At 47.5% G+C, this 18,054-nt stretch overlaps 1 protein-coding gene across 3 annotated transcripts in view; it reads left to right on the top strand.

Annotated features, from left to right (window-relative positions):
- HIP1 (huntingtin interacting protein 1) overlaps positions 1-18,054 on the top strand; it is a 71,701-nt gene that overhangs the window by 36,074 nt on the left and 17,573 nt on the right. For all 3 annotated transcript variants that reach the window (XM_077919715.1, XM_077919717.1, XM_077919716.1), the window contains exons 2-11: positions 2,006-2,069; positions 2,320-2,462; positions 3,982-4,038; positions 6,096-6,176; positions 8,217-8,293; positions 8,650-8,711; positions 9,751-9,891; positions 10,914-10,971; positions 11,280-11,355; positions 11,862-11,996. In XM_077919715.1, the coding sequence (XP_077775841.1) occupies positions 2,006-2,069; positions 2,320-2,462; positions 3,982-4,038; positions 6,096-6,176; positions 8,217-8,293; positions 8,650-8,711; positions 9,751-9,891; positions 10,914-10,971; positions 11,280-11,355; positions 11,862-11,996 (894 nt within the window). The remainder of the gene's footprint in view (positions 1-2,005; positions 2,070-2,319; positions 2,463-3,981; positions 4,039-6,095; positions 6,177-8,216; positions 8,294-8,649; positions 8,712-9,750; positions 9,892-10,913; positions 10,972-11,279; positions 11,356-11,861; positions 11,997-18,054) is intronic.

Below are 18,054 nucleotides of genomic sequence, written 5' to 3' on the forward strand. Positions count from 1 at the left end.
ACCATGTCCATTCATTGCTGAGCATTTGTTCTTATTTGTTTGTGGGTTACATGCCTTCCAGTTAATTATTTGTTTATCGCACACCTTTCAGTACATTTCCTCATCACTTTCCTAACCTCAAAAGTCCATCATCTTCTTTAGGTGGATTTGTCACTATAGAGCACTTTCATTCACTTTAATTGTACAAACCTCCAGTGTGTACTTTAAACCCTATCTAGGGGCTGTGCTAGGAAATGTTCTCTATATATCAGAATGTTCCTGAGTAGTGCACTGTGCCGTACATGGAATAGCTATGATTGTGACACCCTTTGCAGCTCTAAAAGCTATTTCATGTTTCATGTAAGTTATCTTTTGTTATGGTTATAAGACCCATTGAAAAAATACAGATTGTGGATAACAGTATACTAAATATTTCATTTCTATTGAACAGAGCTTTCCAAACGTTTCATGTTGGTGGCACAGTTTTTAGACATGCATCATTTTGTGACGGAGTAATTCAACTTTACTAGCACACCGGAGGTTAAACTAACTCCTTTCCAGCCCTGGGAGGAGTGCAGGGAGTGGTCACACGACATACACACTGCAGCCGACACACTACTAACAGGTCACGACGCATAGTTTGGAAAGCTCTGCTATAGAACATTAGAGATCCACTTCACATCACTTCACTGTAAAGTGAGATAGTGTTGGTAGGAGGAGCAGACCTAGCCAGGGTCTTCTGCAGGTGGCTTTTTAATGAGGCTAATTGCTAGACCAGCAGTTCTGAAAGTGCATGGTACTGCCCCCCTGGGGGGGTTACTGGGGGAGTAAATGACTATCAGACTTTGAAAAGCTGCTATCACTGGGTCAAGTTCATCACCTTTGTTGAATTGAACTAAATAGTTTTAATTGAATTTTGAATAAATGTGCAATTAATTGTTACCGTTCTGAATATTGTGTTATTATATTTCTTAGTGGCTCATTCAAACCGCTGTTGTGAATAATACATTTTATAGGGTAGGATAGCGAGCACTGGGGTTGAGTTTATGGGACCAAAGGGGCAGTGGCCTGAAAACTACTATGCTAGAGGATAACTAGGGATCTGTCAGGATAAGGGATTTTTTTTTTCAAGGGCAGCCCAGATCTTAGCCTCACCACAAAGCCCCCTCCCTCAGCCACCACTGGAATCAAGACAGACGCATCCTCCATCACATCCAGACATACACTGACTTCTTGCTGAAGTGCATCATTGCTCATAGAGAAAGCTGTAGGTAGGATCTCCCTGTAGACTTTGGCAGACAGCCAGGCTGATGCAGCCTCCCATCTAACTGTGCCATTCCTAGTTGCCAGAACTGGTGCCTGGAAATCATGGATGCTTGAGCTGAGGTTCCTGCATTGCAGGGTGTTGGCCCCTTCCAACGCTACAGTTCTATGATTCTAAGTCTTTCACTGTCAGGCCATGATGCCCAACTGCAGGCCTGCTTCCAAGAACCGTGTACCAGTGGGGGACCATCTTGGGAGTCAGGTGCTGCTGTGCTTTGTCCCACTAAGGGCTTCTTCAGAGGCACAGGAGTTTTTTATTCAAGCTAATGGACCCATGGAATGCGGAGTAGTAAGTGGAAAATTGGAGGGGGTCTGAGAAGTTTGCCCTGAATTGTTGCGCCTGGAGGAGGATGTTCAGAGGCTTCCAGGTTCCTTCAGGGTTTGTACATTCCAGCCTCCACTGGGCAAAGACTCTGCCTCTGAATTATTGCCGCCAATCCGCAGCCAGCCTATGTTCAGGACAGTTGGGCTGATTTCAACATCCCTTGGCCCATCTCATTGGCCTCACTACTGTGCCAAGGGGGACAATTCTTGGCAACTGCTGAGTGTGAGAGATCCATCAGAATCTTCTCAGAGATGGGTGTGGGGATTGACAGATTGGGAGGGGACACGACGCAGTTGGTGCTAGCAGCGTTGTGGGAAGGGGGATTACCTTTCGCTGCAATTGCAACCTACTAATGCTTCCCACCCCTTTCTTTTTTAGACTGTCAGCATCAACAAGGCCATTAATGCTCAGGAAGTTGCCGTCAAAGAGAAACACGCCAGAAATATCCTTTTGGAATTTGGCAGCTTTGGGGGAAGGTGGAGGCAGAGGCTGCGTCTGCCTTGCTGGGGCAAAATGCCCATCGTGGCCTGGCCAAGCTGAGCTGGAACAAAGCACCTGTGTTAGGATTGTGTGTGTGTGGTTGTGTGTGTTCCATGCGTGTAGATGCTGGGCCTGCTTGTTGCCCAAAAGCACTGCCCTATAGTCTCCATGCTCCCTTCCTTGGAATTCTTTCCTTAGCCTGCATCTCTCACCATGTATCCTGGGGACGCACCACGAGAAAGGAGCCCACACCTTCTGGGCCGTCGTGAGCCGGCTGCCCCTCTCCAGCAATGCCGTCCTCTGCTGGAAATTTTGCCACGTCTTCCACAAGCTCCTCCGTGATGGACATCCAAATGTAAGGGCAGCAGCCTCTTCTCCCAAAGCCCCTCTCTGCTCTGGAGGTCCTGAACTGCACCAGCTTCCTGTTTCTGCTTGTGGAACTCGGGTGTTGGGATGCAGGGCGGGTGATGCCAGTTCCTTTCCCCCTCCTACCTGCTTTGAAATCCATGTTGAGATGGAGCCAACGAAAGGCCTTCATTTAGAGGCTGGGGGCAGAGCGTGGGGGCAGGGGAGACAGGATTCCACCTCTTTTCTTTCGGGGGCCAACTAGAACCAATGCCCTCTTTTGATTCATTACTTTTATCCTACTTCTCTGTCCGCGGACACACTAAGCAGCTTACAAGGTTTAGAAATGATCAAGGAATTGCTTGTCATTATAAAAACAAATCGTTTAAGGCAGCAGCAGATCAGATTCAATCCAGATCCAGGTTTCAGGAAGCAGAGTAGCTTTAAAAGCCAGCAGTGAAAGGTAACAGCTGAAGACCTAAAGCCGTGTTGAAACCAGTTTTCAGTAGACATTAATAAAGAAACAGCCTGACAGGCCTCCTGGGCAGGAGTTCCACAATACTGAGATAGTATAATGTTACTTTTTAAAAATCAAAATAAATCCTTTTTGGTCACCACCAATTTAGTAACATAGCTAATGGTAATAACCTGTAAGGAAATTTGAGATAAATATATGCTTAATTATAGCATTATGATAGTGCTGTAGCCCTATATCATTTTTTTAAGTTGCAAAAGTCTTTGAGATTTATTTAAAGATGGATTTACCACCCCCCCAAAAAAAGTAGGATCATAAAGTGGTACCCACTGCAAGGGCCACCCCAGGGTTTCCCAGACATCTGAGTTCATTGACCCCTTCAAGGGGGTCCTCAGCACTGGTTCCAGGGGGCCCTGCCTGCTCCTAGACCTGTGGGGTGTCTGGCTCATACCCTGAAAATCCAAATCTGGTCCCAGGTCAATGCTAGGCATGACAGCTCCCTACCTTCTCCATGTGGTCCTGATGCTACCCATTGCTGAGATAGGGTCCCGCTTCCCAGTCTACTACCTTCATCATATTGCTTCCTTGAGCCACCCTTTCTTTTAAACAGCCTCCTGGGCGGTCCCTTTCTGATGGCATCAATTCTCTGCCATCTGCACCATTTTTCTCAAACCTCGTTGTCCACCTCCCCTTCCTTCAGCCTCCAGTTTTAGGGTTCAATGCCTACCCTGCACCTTTCCTTCAGCTTCCTTGCCTCAGGGCTGCTTTCCCCCCTAAACTTCCCATGTCCCAGGACTCCTTCCTCAGATACTGCTGCCCCTGTGTGAGGTTTTATTCCCAGCCAGACTTCCAGCTGTCCTTTCCATCACAGAAGTTGGACTGCAAACTGCCTGTAGTTCTCCATGCAGCTGAGTATTCAGTCCCACCTCACCAGCACAGAAAAGCAACATGGGAGGCTTTGCCACCACAAGCCCGATACAGGTTATACAGATGTGTCGCTGGCATCCAGTACCTGAAGATTTTATCAAAATCCTTGTCTCCTTTTCTCCGGCAGGTCTTGAAGGACTCTGTGAGGTACAAGAGCGAGCTCAGCGACACCAGCCGTATGTGGGTAAGTGCTGGCTGGGCCTGGAGAGAGTCCCATCATCTGCTGACAAGGTCCTGAGTCAGGGAGCCAGCTAGATGCCTCCCCTTTGGATCAGGAGGGCAGAGAAGTGTGGAAGTCCGCTTGGTAATGGCACATGTTTTTTCAGAAACTCTGAGGCACACGACTCCCCATTCAATAAACCAAATTTGGATCATACCGCCCGCGCCCCCCGAGCTCCCTGCCAAATTCCCTATTCCTTGAGCCAGCTGACCAAGTATGTTCAATTCTGAACAGTCGGCTGGTGTTTCTGTTGTTGTTGCTGCTACTCTTATCAGCCCCTTCTCCTTCCCCACCTGTCTGTTGCCCTTCTGAGTTGACTTCAGGGCTCTTGGGAAGGCAAAGGGTTGTGGGTGGATGGGTGCTAATTGCCAGTCTCTGGAGGGCAGGCACCAGTGGAGAAGGAGATCCAGCCTTTTGAAAGCTGGTCTCCCTGCCCAAGAGTCTCTGAATGAGAATGTGGGCGAGGGAAGGCATTGCACATCCTGGAAGCTGTGAGTTGGCTTGATGCTGGTTGTAAGACACTGTGTAAGGCACTGTGTGAGCCTATCTACTACTGAGCCTGTTCCAAGGTCCTTGTATGAATTTACAAAGACCTGAACGCCTTAGGTCCAGGTACCTGCGGTACCGCTTGAAGCCTGATATCCCAGGTCAGTCACTGAGGTCTTCAGGAGCTTCATTGGTTGTTCCCTGAGTTGGCAAGGCTTGTTTGACAAAAACAAGGAACCAAGCCTTTAGTGTCGTCGGCCCAGCCCTGTGGAACACTATGCCACTAGATCAGGGGTCAGCAACCCGCGGCTACAGAGCCGCATGTGGCTCTTTTACACCTTTGCCGCGGCTCCGGGGCGGATACTAGCGAGGGGAGGAGGCGCATTGTGCGCCCCAACACTCCCCACTGTGGCGGGCGCTGTACTGGCTGTGACGTCGCATGGGGGGGGTGTGCGTGCATTAGTCACGCACCGTCCCGACATCACCTTCCCGCTCGCTGTCAGATCGCGGCTCCGGAGATATATTTGTTTTAAATGTCGCAATGGTTTTACGGCTCCCAGTTTTTTTTTCTTCGGAAACGGGTCCAAGTGGCTCTTTTTGTCTTAAAGGTTGCAGACCCCTGCACTAGATATTTGACAGACACCTTCTGTGCCAACTTTTAAATGCCAGCTGAAAACTTTTCTATTCCGCCAGGCATATGCAGGCAATTCAGAATTCATCTTTCCACAATAGTTAATGGATGTATGTTTTCAAACATTTTTCAGGTTGTTATTTTATGGCTTTCTGGTTTCATTGTTGCAAACCACTTTGAATTTTTTTTATGATACAGCAAGATACAAATATTTTTATAAATAAATACATAAATAAATATATCCTGAATAAATAAAATAAAATAGCGCCCAGGCACACACAGGCTCTCCTTCCCTCCCTCCTTCTCACCCCTGATACTGGCCCGCTCTTGCAAATCTGTGTGCCAGAGCAGCATTAGGCTTCTCTTGAGCTTTGGAGATTCTCCATGTGTGTCTTCAGGGCTGTAGCTTAGCAGGTGCCCCTTATTCTCATAGAAACATAGGGAGCTGCCTTATGCTGAGTCGGACCCTTTGTCCATCTAGCTCCATATTTTCTGCACAGACTGGCAGAGACTCTCTGTGGCTTGGGCCAGTCACACTTCTGTGAAGTCTCTCAGCCCCACTCACCTCACAGAGTGTTTGTTGTGGGGGAGGAAGGGAAAGGAGATTGTTAGCCGCTTTGAGACTCCTTAAAGGGAGTGAAAGGCAGGATATCAAATCCAAACTCTTCTTCTTCTTCTTCTTCTTCTTCTTCTTCTTCTTCTTCTTCTTCTTCAGGCAGGAGACACTTCCCAGCTCCAACTAGAGATGCTGGACTTGGGGCATGCTTCCTGCATGCCAAGCAGATGCTCTGTCAGTGTCCTTGTAAAAGCTCCCAGTGGAAAATGCTTATTTATTCCCAGGAGGGAGAGAGCTCCTCCTGCCAGCCCTGGCCCTCACTCTCTCCTTCCCCCTTCTCCCCCTTAGGGCCACCTGAGCGAGGGCTACGGGCAGCTGTGCAGCATCTACCTCAAACTGCTGAGAACCAAGATGGAGTTCCACACAAAAGTAAGTGGGGCTGTTTGCCTCTTCCAGTCGTCTGCAAAGCACTCTGGGTACCCAAGGGATCTCTGGCTGGGCAGAGGAACAAAAAGGCCAGAGGTGGCAGCAGCAGCCTCCCTCGGGGATGCAGGATTTAGCCCCACCTGGGAACTGGATGCCATCACCGACAGGGCATTGTGGGTCTGAATTCTCATGCAGGTGGGACAACCTGAATTGTCTTGTGGATCTGTGGATCACTCCTTTTAAAATTGACTTGGCAGCTCAGTTGAGTGGAGCATGGTGCTGATAATCAAGGTTACGGGTTCAATCCCTGTATGGGACAGCTGCATATTCCTGCATTGCAGGGGGTAGGACTAGATGATCCTCAGGGTCCCTTCCTATGAATGATAGCGCTGGAACAGAGTAGGCTGCTTATACATAGGCCAACCACCCGTCCATCTAGTTCAGTATTGCCCCAGCTGACAGGCAGTGGCTCTCCTGGGCTTCAGGCATCAGACCCTCTCAGCCCTTCCTGGAGATGTTGCTGGGGAGAGACCCTGGGACCTTCTGCATGAAAGGGAGATGCTCTACCAATGAGCTACAGCCCTCTCCTGATTTATGGGCCCCTGGATTGGACATGCCAGAGGGAAGGGCCATCTGGAGCTCCCTCTCCACCCACCACAGTACTTCGGGGTGTGCCTGCTTTGCACTGTGGATGCCTCCACCTGACTCTGGCCTTTCCCTCCCTTGTGCTTTAACACGGCCAAAGAATCTGGGAAGGGAAAAGATGGAAGACAGTTTTTGTGCCCTGCTTTTATTCATCGGCAGCCACTCCTTACTGTTTCCTGCCCTTTCCTGACTGGGAAGCAGGAACTTTGAAAACCACCCAGAGAACTACAGGGCAGTATAGCTATGCAGAAGAGAGCCAGAGTGGTGTAGTGGTTAGAATGCTGCCCTCGGACCAGGGACAAACCAGGGTTCAAATCCCTCACTCGGCCAGTCACTGTCTCTCAGCCTAACCTACCTCACAGGGTTGATGTGAGGATGAAATGGAGGAGGGGGAGAATCATGTGCACCACCTTGAGCTCCTTGGAGAAAAAGGTGGGAGATTAAGTAAACAAACAAGATCTGCAAACTCCTCTTGGCATATGAGGGGTCGGGCTAGGTGGCCTCAAGCAGACTGGCAGGATGGTGGCATGTACCTGGGTGTATTCTCTCTATCTCACACACACACACACACGTGTATACAAATTGCTCCCTGGGGACAAACTGCCTGAGCTTGCTTCCTCCCTGCCTGCCTGCCTGCACCCTTCCTTGGCTCCCAGAACGTTCCTTTGCAAGCCTCCCTTCCCGCGTTGTGATTGGCTCAAGACAGGCCCATTTGTCTTGCCTGCATCCCGTTTGGGGAGTGGAGCCGGCAGCAGGTATTTATAGAATGGAATCCGGCTGACTGGACCAGGAAGCTTGGCTCAGAACCAGAGTCCTGAGGCAAGGAGGCAGGCGGGGAGGCCTTTGCTTCTGCAGGCCAAGCATGGTCCCCTCTGGTGGCCAGAGGGTGCTTGTGAAAAGGAGCAGTGACGAACGAGGTGGGGCAGGGGATTGCCACTGCTTCTGAAGTGTGGCCAGGCTTCGCCACTGTGGCCAGGATTAGCCCAGCCCATTCTTCAGAGATCCAGTGGCCACATTCCAGGGCTGGTTTCACATCCTCTGTTCACTTTTTCCTTTCTCAGCTGGGGTTTATGATGCAGCTCACTGTGGTTAAAGGGATGGATGTATTTCCCCTGGGCCCACCCTTCCCTGTTCTTCAAAAGGGGTCCCAGAAGAGGCCATGTCTTATTCTGGGGGAGCAGAGGGAGAGAAGTTCAACATCACCTGCCCAAAAGATGGAGGGGAAGCTCCTGAGGGCCATCGCTGGCTGCAGCCCCACTGCTCTTCCCACTGGGCACTGCCACTCCAGGGAGCTGGAGAGGCAAAAGCCCTGGAAGGGGGTCTGGCAGGAGGAGCCCATTTCATTGGACCTGCTTTGAGCCACAGCTTTGGCTTGACTCTCTGTCTCCCCTCATACAGAACCCCAGGTTCCCAGGAAACCTCCAGATGTCAGACAGGCAGCTCGACGAGACGGGCGAGAACGATGTGAATAACTTGTAAGTGCTGCTTGGCAGGGGGTCGGGGTCCGGGGTGGGCATTGGTGGCGGCTGCTTTTCCTTTCTGGGATCAGGGCAATGATGGTAGGCAAGAGGGTGGGCTGCCTGTTTGGTGGTGGCCCAAGGTAGGTGGGTGGGTGAGTGGTGGGGGAAGATTTCTTTCAGGCTCACAGGTTGAGGCTCTGTCAAGTCTCTTGGCTCCCCTGCTGCAGATCTCCCTCTGCTATGTGAAGCCATGAGCTACTTCTGGGACTCCACAAAGTTTCTGTGATGGTCCTGTGGCAGGTAAAAGACCACGGCCTCCACATTCTCAGTGTTGCAGCATCCTCCATTCAGTCTCTCTCTTTCTCACTCAGTTTCCAACTCACTGTGGAGATGTTCGATTACCTGGAGTGTGAACTGAACCTATTTCAGACAGGTAAGGTTTCACAGTTCAAAGCATGCCAGATACCTCTGCAAGGCACAATTCAGGGAGGTGTGGTTAATTCATTGGTGGTTTGCCCCACTCTTTATGGATGGCAAGCATGTTTTCCCTTCCCTTAGGAATAAATTGTTGTCCATTGGGGCAAAGGTTGTTCCTGGACCCCCAGAAGGCATCTCCCTTTGCAAACAAAACAAAAACACCACACACACAAAATGGGAGTTTCTGTTTCAGACTAGAGAGAAGGTTGCAGAGTGGAGGAGAGCTCATCTTCCCCTTGAGGGGCACATGCGTTCCAGCATGTGCTTATCTCTTTTTGTTTCCCTTCTGCTGAGTCCTGCACTGACCTGGTGCAGATTTCCCTCTCTTTCCTATGTATGCACCATTCTTCCGCTTCCTTCTGGAATTGTCTACTCCCTGCAAATTCAGGTCCACATATCTAAGAAAATGTGCCAGGAAACAGGGGCGGGGGATTTGAAGTGAGACTGTGAAATAACCCAGGTTCAGCTTCTCTTCATTTTAAAACACACAAACAGAGTGGATGAAATTAGCCAGATCCCTGCAGATCACTAGGTGCCCAGACGCACGTTCGCCCACAAAAAATGAAAAAGACGGCAGCTTTTGCGTTGAAGAAGCCTTGGGTGAAAGGAGGATTGGGAAGAGGGACAGCTCAGGATTCCTGGCTAGGCTAGCCATGGGACAGATGGGTTGTATCTCTTAGAAGAGACATGAGGGTTCTCCTGAACAAAGTGGAGGAGAAGGCTGTGCAGACAGTGCTTCATTTTTAACCAATCTCATTTTTGGAAAGTCTCCTCTTGGATACTGTTGGGCTTCCTTAACCATTCTCCACTTTCACTGGCATATGCTGCATTTGATACCCACTGTGGTGCCACTTTTGAGTCTGGGGTTGCCTTCCTTGTTAGTTGGCCAGCTATTCTAGGGCACAATCTTTAGAAATGGACCCTCTTTATTGTGACTGGAACATGTACAGTACTTGCCCAACCCTTTCTGCTTTCCTGTGCGCCTTCCCTCCCAGTCTTCAGCTCCTTGGACATGTCTCGCTCTGTGTCGGTCACGGCTTCTGGGCAGTGCCGCTTGGCCCCACTAATCCAGGTCATCCTTGACTGCAGCCACCTCTACGACTACACAGTCAAACTCCTCTTCAAGCTCCACTCCTGTGAGTACAAATCTGACTGTCCCCTTGGGGGCTTGGATTCCCTTCCCCCACCTCTCTCATTCATTGTGCTCCAGTTATCACAGCAATGATAGTTGGGGTGGCTGAGACATCCCACACCTCACTCCCTGCTGGAAGGATTGTAGGCACGTAAGGAAGCTGTCTTATATGGAGTCAGACCAATGGTCCAGCTAGCTCAGTATTGTCTACACTGACCGGCAGCAGTTCTCCAGGGCTTCAGGCAAGGAGCCTTTTCCCCAGGCCTCCCTTGAGATGCCATTGGGGATTGAGCCTGGCGGCTTCTGCAGACAAAGCAGGTGCTCTCCCACTGAGCTGCAGCCCTTCTCCGTCTTTGATGTCAGAGCAGCTGCAAACAGAGTCCTGCTTAATGTTGTAGCAGTTTATAGTGTTTAACTTTTCCTAAATGCCAAGAGTGCTTTACAGATACCTTGGCAGTTCTTTACCATTTCACTGTCAGTTCGGCTGATATAACTATTTCCATATTGGAGCAGGGAGAAAGAGGCTTGCATAAGGGCACTTAGTTAAGATCTTGCCCATTGTGATATTCCAGTACCCTGGAATGTGCAAGGTAGAGTAGACAATGAAACTTCTGAGCATGTGCAGAGTACCCTTCCCTCATCACCGAATATTAAACCATCTTCCACACCTCAGGTTAGGAGCTCAGGGAGGCTTACAAGGCTGTGACCAAGCACTTCTGTCCCTGAAAGGGTTCTGGAGGTGCAACATTGCTTTGCCCAACCTGACAGAATCATAGAATTGCAGAGTTGGAAGGGACCCTTCCAATGCAGGAATCTGCAGCTGTTCTATACAGGGAGCATAGCGCCTGAGGGAGCAGGTGTCGCACGTGTGCCTTAGCAGGGCTGACTGCTCAGCTGGTTATTTTGCTGGTGTGCGCACATCTGTCTGTCTCCCCACCCCCACAAACATCACCACCCCTGAAGGCATCGGCTGCATAATCCAGGTTTTCCCTGATCTCGCTCCCTTTCTGTGCATCTCTTCTCCAGGTCTCCCAGCTGACACGCTCCAAGGCCATAGGGACCGTTTCCTGGAGCAGTTCAAAAAGTAAGTGTGTGAATGGCTCAGTTCCTGGCTGAGAACTGGTAACAACTCAGAATTTCACATTTATTTGTTGAGAAGATTTTAAAACCGTTAGATCGAAGAGCTCTCCAAGCGGTGTATGTACGAATGCGAAAATCCACAAACCAATTTTAAAAAATGAATATACAAATGCAATCATAGTTAAAAACACAGATAGGGCCAATAAAGCTTTGCTTCACTCTTGAGTCTGGCAGACTTGCCACCTGGACTGTCCAGAGGCCCACTCAGGATGTGTTCATGGACTTGATTGCCTTTGCTCTTGTACTCTGCAGGCTGAAGGATCTGTTCTATCGCTCCAGCAACCTTCAGTACTTCAAGCGGCTTATTCAGATCCCACAGCTGCCTGAGGTAAGACCCTTGTGGGCCTTCAATGAATGCCACCCACAGGTTCCCTTGTACTAGCATTTAAGTGGAGGGGCTGCTACTGCTGTGCCTTTTGAACTCCCAAGGTGGAAGATGTGCGGGGCAGGATTGCTCCATCCTGCGTCGTGTGCCTCTACTCAGTGTTGCAGTTCTCGAGTTTCCCAGCTTCACCCTTCCGATCTGATGGAACGCTCTGTCACAAGAGACTAGGGCCCTGTGGGACTTGACATCTTTCCGCAGGGCCTGCAAGACAGAGCTGTTCCACCAGGCCATTGGCCAGGGCATAGCCTGACCCCCTCCTTTGGCAATCCTCACAGAACTCTAGGCCAATGGTTGCCATTAATCGGATTTGAATTAATTTTATAATGAAATGATTTTAGAATGTTGTATCATTTTACTGTTGTTATTCACCCTGAGCCCGACTTCGGCTGGGGAGGGCGGGATATAAATAAAATTTTATTATTTATTATTATTATTCTTTCCATCACCAGAATCCACCCAACTTCCTGCGGGCCTCGGCGCTCTCCGAGCACATCAGCCCTGTGGTTGTCATCCCAGTGGAAGCCTCATCCCCCGACAGTGAGCCCATCATGGACCTTGTGGAGATGGAAACGTCTTCTCAGAAGGTGAGTGAAGGGGCAGAGCTCCTCAAGTGAGAATCTGGTCCTGGCCCACGAGAGAAGGGGAGGGCAGCCGTGTTCTGTTTTCAGGGAATATCTCTCTCTGCACCACTCCACAGGCTACTGTTCTGCAGAACATTATTTCAACTAACTTCAACTAAACAAACTCTTCACCAGTTTCCAGCCTTGTTGTGTTCTGCTGAATGAACCTGCTCATACCGTCAGCAGAGCCCAATGCAAAAGGACTTATTCATGCAGAGAGACCGTTGTGCGAACAAAGATGAATAAATAGAGAACCCCTTTTAGAATTTTGTGTGGAAAGGAAAATGAATGAATTTGAGACATTTGGGTCTGAAGATTGGGGAAATATTGCTTAGCACAAGGAAGAACAGCTGGTTGTCATCCTCAGAGTGAAAACTTTGAATAATCCACTTGTATGTAACTGAAAGATGGAAAATCAGAAGTCCTTTTTATCTCTTTTTTTCTTCTCCTATTTTTATTTTCCTCCTTTTCTCTCTCTTGTCGTCTCTTTGTGTCCTCTACTCTGGGCCACTATTGGGATTATACACACCTGGAGGTGATGGATGGTTGGAGAGGGACCCTGTTTGAGAGACAGGGAAGAGAAGAGCTCCCAGGGTGGGAGATTGGGAGACGAAAGGGAAGCTCCCATGTGGGAGCTGGGAGGGTCCACAAGAGTTAAGCTCTACCTTTGAGAGGGAACTTTGTGTTTTCTTTTCCCTTTCTTTTTCTGTGTGTGTCTTCATTTAGATTAGGTTTTTTTTTATAGTACTACATTATGAAAAAGCCTTAATAAAATGTTATGAAAAAAGAAAAAAAGGAACTCTCCCACAGGAGGCAATGATGGCCACTGACTTGGATGACTTTAAGAGAGGATTAGATCAATCCATGGAGGGAAGGGCTGTCAATGCATATTAGCTACAATGGCTATGCTCTGCCTCCGTGGCAGCAATGGTTCTGAATACCAGCTGCTGGAAACAGCAGAAAGGGAGAGAGCAATTTTGCTCTTGGGTCCTGCTTGTGGGCTTCTCGTTGATGCATCTGGGTAACCATCGTGAGACCAGGATTCTGGACTAGATGGGCCATTGACTTGGTGCAGCAGGCCTTTATTATTTTCTTAGGTTAAAATATTTTCCTGGACTGCACACTTCAGCTTGGAGACAGTGCTGATTTTGCATGTTTACGTAACTCCCCACCCCCAGCAAAAATTCCATGTTTGTTTAAAAAAAAAAAGTTGAAGGGGTCAGCTGAGATTTCTCCACAGCATGTTGAAAATGTACAGGGAATCTGTTGCATTCAAATAATCATCCTGCCATCTGAACTACAACAATTCAGGAAGCGTTTTGCCACCATTCTCTTGATGGTGTCACCTGGTCCCTGGGGGGCAGAGTTGTTAAAATAAAGTAGGACCATAGCCTCCTCTTTTAAATTTGTTTTGTCAAAAGACCACAAGGTGGTTTGCAGCACAGAACACAAATATCAACACATAACTTATTTTTTATGTAGTAGAGACATGATAACAGTTATATACAGTGGTGCCTCGCAAGACGAAAAGAATCCGTTCCGCGAGTCTCTTCGTCTTGCGGTTTTTTCGTCTTGCGAAGCAAGCCCATTAGCGGCTTAGTGGATTAGCGCTATTAGCGGCTCAGCGGGCTTAGCGGATCAGCTGATAAGCGGCTTAGCGGATCAGCTGATTAGTGGCTTAGCGGATCAGCTGTTAAGCGGCTTAGCGGATCAGCTGATAAGCGGCTTAGCGGCTTGGGGAAAAGGGGGGGAAAGGAAAAAAACCCTGCAGGAACTCGCAAGACATTTTCGTCTTGCGAAGCAAGCCCATAGGAAATTCGTTTTGCGAAGCACCTCCAAAACAGAAAACCCTTTCGTCTAGCGGGTTTTCCGTCTTGCGAGGCATTCGTCTTGCGGGGCATCACTGTAAATGCAATTTATAAGAATTGCATAATAAAATACAGATTTTCATAAAAGCAACAGCACACAAAAATGAAGCAGAAAATCAGCAGCAGGTTATCTATAATGCAAAAGCAGTGTGCAAACGCAGAATCTCCTCTCTAGCCAAAGGTAACTCTTAATCTCAAACCCCACAAAAAATGACAGACCCTCCCAGCTCTCACCTGAGAGCTTTCCTTTCCTTTCCTCCCCTGTCTCTCACCCTGGGAGATCTTCACTTCCCTCCTCTCCCTCCAGGTCCTTCACTATCCACCTCCTTCATCCACCCAGAAGGAGAGACACCAGAGGGGTAATTCCCTTTGGTGTTTCCCCCCTCAGGGTGGCCCTCACTACCGTTGGCCCATGACTGAGCTCCCTGCAGTATGCATGGCTTTTCTCTCCCCATCCTCAAACACACTCTCGGGGTGGGTGTCAAGTCCAGTGCCAGCCAATCAACACTGCCTCATGCGCCAAATTGCTCCCTTCTGTTTTCTTAATAACTGTCTGTCAGCACGCCTATCATTGCTGCTGAATGTCTCTATCAAAAACCACTGGGGCATCTCCAGGAGCCCCTCAGGGGTGGGACTTGCTGGTGAAAACAGAATGCAGAAGCAGTTCACAGTTTAGGGCCAACAGGGATTTATCTTTTGTTGTATATTTTTTTTTAATTTTCTGTTTTACAATTTCAAAAAAACATTTTACAAACTTGAAAATATCCATTGACTTCCCTTCTTCTCTTTCCATGTTTACAGATCAAACATCCCTGCATATATTACTATAACCATTCAAATCAATTTTCCACTTTTACATCCATCAAAAATTATTTACTCTGTTGAATTTATCTTAATGCTGCCAGCATTTTCAGCTGTACAGTTATTTTCCATATACCGTATTTTTCGCTCTATTGGACGCACCGGACCACAGGGCGCACCTAGTTTTTAGAGGGGGAAATCAAGGGGGAAAATATTATTTCCCCCCCCCCCCCGCACCCCAAAGAGCAACGGACAGGCTGCACGCTTCCTCTTTAGCCTTGAGCAGCATCTGTAGCCTTGCACAACGGGGTGGATCGTGCCTGCTGTCCACCGGGGCTGGACTAGATGACTCCTGGGGTTCCCTTCCAAACTTGCAATTCTGTGACCTCGGAAGTTGTTGGGGGTCTCCACCACTGGAGGCTTTTAAGCAGCGGTTGGGGGACCATCTGCCTGGCGTTCTTTAGCTGTGATTCCTACATTGTGAGGGGGCTGGGCTAGATGACCCTCAGGTGGCCCTCCCAACTCTATACAGTCCTACACTTATGCGGCTGGAGATCCACAGCCACTTCACACAATGCCCACTCCCAATTTTCATTGGAGAGACATGTGGCTTCATTGTCTAGGTAGGTACCCCCTACCTGCCACTCTTCCCTCACCCCACTTAAGCTGAGGGAATTCCTGCCCAGAGAAGCTCCCAGGTGAGGCAAGGGTTAAGATCTACCTCTGGTAAATGGCTTTGTATCCTCCCTCTTTCCCTTTTCTCTTCTTCTTCTATGCTAGTTCCTTCTCTTGTGTTTTGTTTAATCTGTTTTTATTGTATACTAAAATAAAAGCTGCAAAGTTTCCTTTTTTATAATATCCCCCCCCCCCCCCCAAACTAAAACGTTAATCTAGATAAAAACACTGATCCAGAGGAAAATAAGGGGGTGGAGAAAGGATGGAAAAAGAAAAAGAGGTAGAGATAGAGAGATTTTTTAAAAGTTGGCTTCTTTAGCCTTGTGCAGCCTCCCGCGGCTGGAGAGGCGCGCATGGCTAAAGAGGAAGCCCAGGCAGCGAGCGGGATGGATCGCGCTCGCTGCCCGGGCTTCCTCTTTAGCCTTGCACAGCCTCCCACGACTGGAGAGATTGCGCAAGGCTTTTCTAGAGGAGGGAGAAGGGACTGACTGGTCGCGTCAGTCCCTTCTCCCTCCTGGGGAAAAGCCCGCAAGAGCCGCGCGAAGCTTGTGTGTGGCTCTTGGGGGCTTTTCCTGCTTGCCTCCCCCCCTGCATTCACTCCATAGGACGCACAGACTTTTCCCCTTAGTTTTTAAGACGGAAAAACTGCGTCCTATGGTGCGAAAAATACGGTATTCAATAAATGTTTTCCAGTCTTCTTTAAACATATGTTCTTCTTGCTCTCTTATTCTATATGTTAAATCTGCAAGTTGTGCGTGTTCTGTCAACTTAAGTTGCCAGTCCTCTTTAGTTGGGACCTCGCTCACTTTCCATTTGGGGGCTAACAAAACACGAGCCACAGTCGTTGCATGCTTAAATAACTTTTTCTGACACCTGGAATTTCAGTTTGAGTAATCCCCAGCAAAAAGGACTCTGGTTTTTGGGGGGAAAGTAATTTTGAACATTTTTTCCAATTCGTTGTAAATCATTTCCCAATACCCTTTTACCTTTTTACATGTCCACCACATGTGGAAGAACGTTCCCACCACTTCTTTACACTTCCAACACTTATCTGATTCTGTCTTATAAATCTTAGACAACCTACTCAGAATCATTTTCAAATAGTTCTCCTTGAATGAATAGCATGCTGTAAATTTCAGGTTGCTTTTCCAGAGTTTCTCTCAGAGGTTGAGATGTACTGTATATTGTGTCCTAGATCAATTGCCCAGTGTGTCATTGAAGTTTTAACACGCTCGTCTTTTGTTTCCCATGCTAATAGAAGATTATACATTTTAGACAGAAGTTTATCCTTATTTTGAAACAGCTTTTTCAAATTGTGAGCTTTGGTCCAAAAATCCATTCTTTCTCTGTAATTTATCATGTAACTGGTGATATTGCAACCAGTCAGTAACTTGGCTCCCTAGGCTTTCCATTGATTTCAGTTTGGGTTCCCCTCCCCCCACACTGTAAAATCCAGGAGTTCCCTGTAAGTTGCCCATTGTCTATCCATATTAAATCTCTTAATTGTAATTGCTTCAATGAGTAATAGCCATAAAGGTGTTTTTCTTTCCAGCAGATTTTTATATTTCTCCCAAACTCTATACAGATTCTTCCTAAGAATGTGGTTCATAAAACTCTTACAGATTTTAGCCTTCCCATACCAAAGATATGCATGCCAGCCGAATTCTAAATCATGATCCTCTAAATCTAGGATGTCTGCATACTCTATATCCCACCTCAATCCTTTTAATTTCCCTATTTCTCCTTATATTCTGAAGCAATATTTCTGATGCCATAAACAACAGGGGAGACAGGGGACAGCTTTGTCTTGTTCCTTTTTCTATTGGACATTTGTCTGAAATAATATTATTTATTAATATATTTATGGATTGATAAGTATAGATTGCTTTAATTCCTGCTAGGAAAGAGTTACCTATTTCCATTTTCTCTAAAACCTTGATCACAAATGAACATGAAATGCTATTGAAGGCTTTCTCTGCCTCTAGAAAGATTAGCGCAGCCTGTTTTTCATTTCTTACTTCCAAATACTCTGTTAAATTAATTGCATTTCTTATATTGTTCTTCGTTTGTCAGCCTGGTTAAAACCCAGCTTGGGTTGTGGGCTCTGTGGGCTGACTCAGTTAGTGTCCTTTTCAGTCTATTAGCTAAAATTGTAGGAAATAGTTTATAATCATAGTCCAGTAATGAAAAAGGTCTGTAATTTTTAGTCTTTGTTAAGTCATTATCTTGTTTGGGGATCAAGGTAATGAATGCATCCTTCTATGACGCTGGGATTACTCCAGTCTCCAAAATTCTATTCATGGTGTCCTTAAGTGGTTCTATAAGTGCATCCTGGAACTTTTTATAATAAATTGCAGTAAGTCCATCTGGCCCCTGTGCTTTCCCCATCATTCTGTTTATAGCCATTTGCAATTCCGATATTGATATGGGTGCATTCAGACTTTGCCAGTTTTCCGTAGATACTCGGGATATGCTACAGTCCATTTTCTCAAAGTCCTTTTTCTCACAGCGGTATATTGAAGTATAAAATTTGTCAAACGCTTTCCTTATCTCTTTTGAGATAGTCAGATGCTTATCCTCGTCTACAATATTATTTATTGTCTTATTCTTTTCTTTTTTAAGTTGTCATGCTAGCAGTTTACCAGGTTTATTAGCAAATTCAATTTTTTTCTGTTTCA

This window comes from Podarcis muralis, chromosome 15 (genome assembly GCF_964188315.1).
Source record: "Podarcis muralis chromosome 15, rPodMur119.hap1.1, whole genome shotgun sequence".
Classification (NCBI taxonomy): domain Eukaryota; kingdom Metazoa; phylum Chordata; class Lepidosauria; order Squamata; family Lacertidae; genus Podarcis; species Podarcis muralis.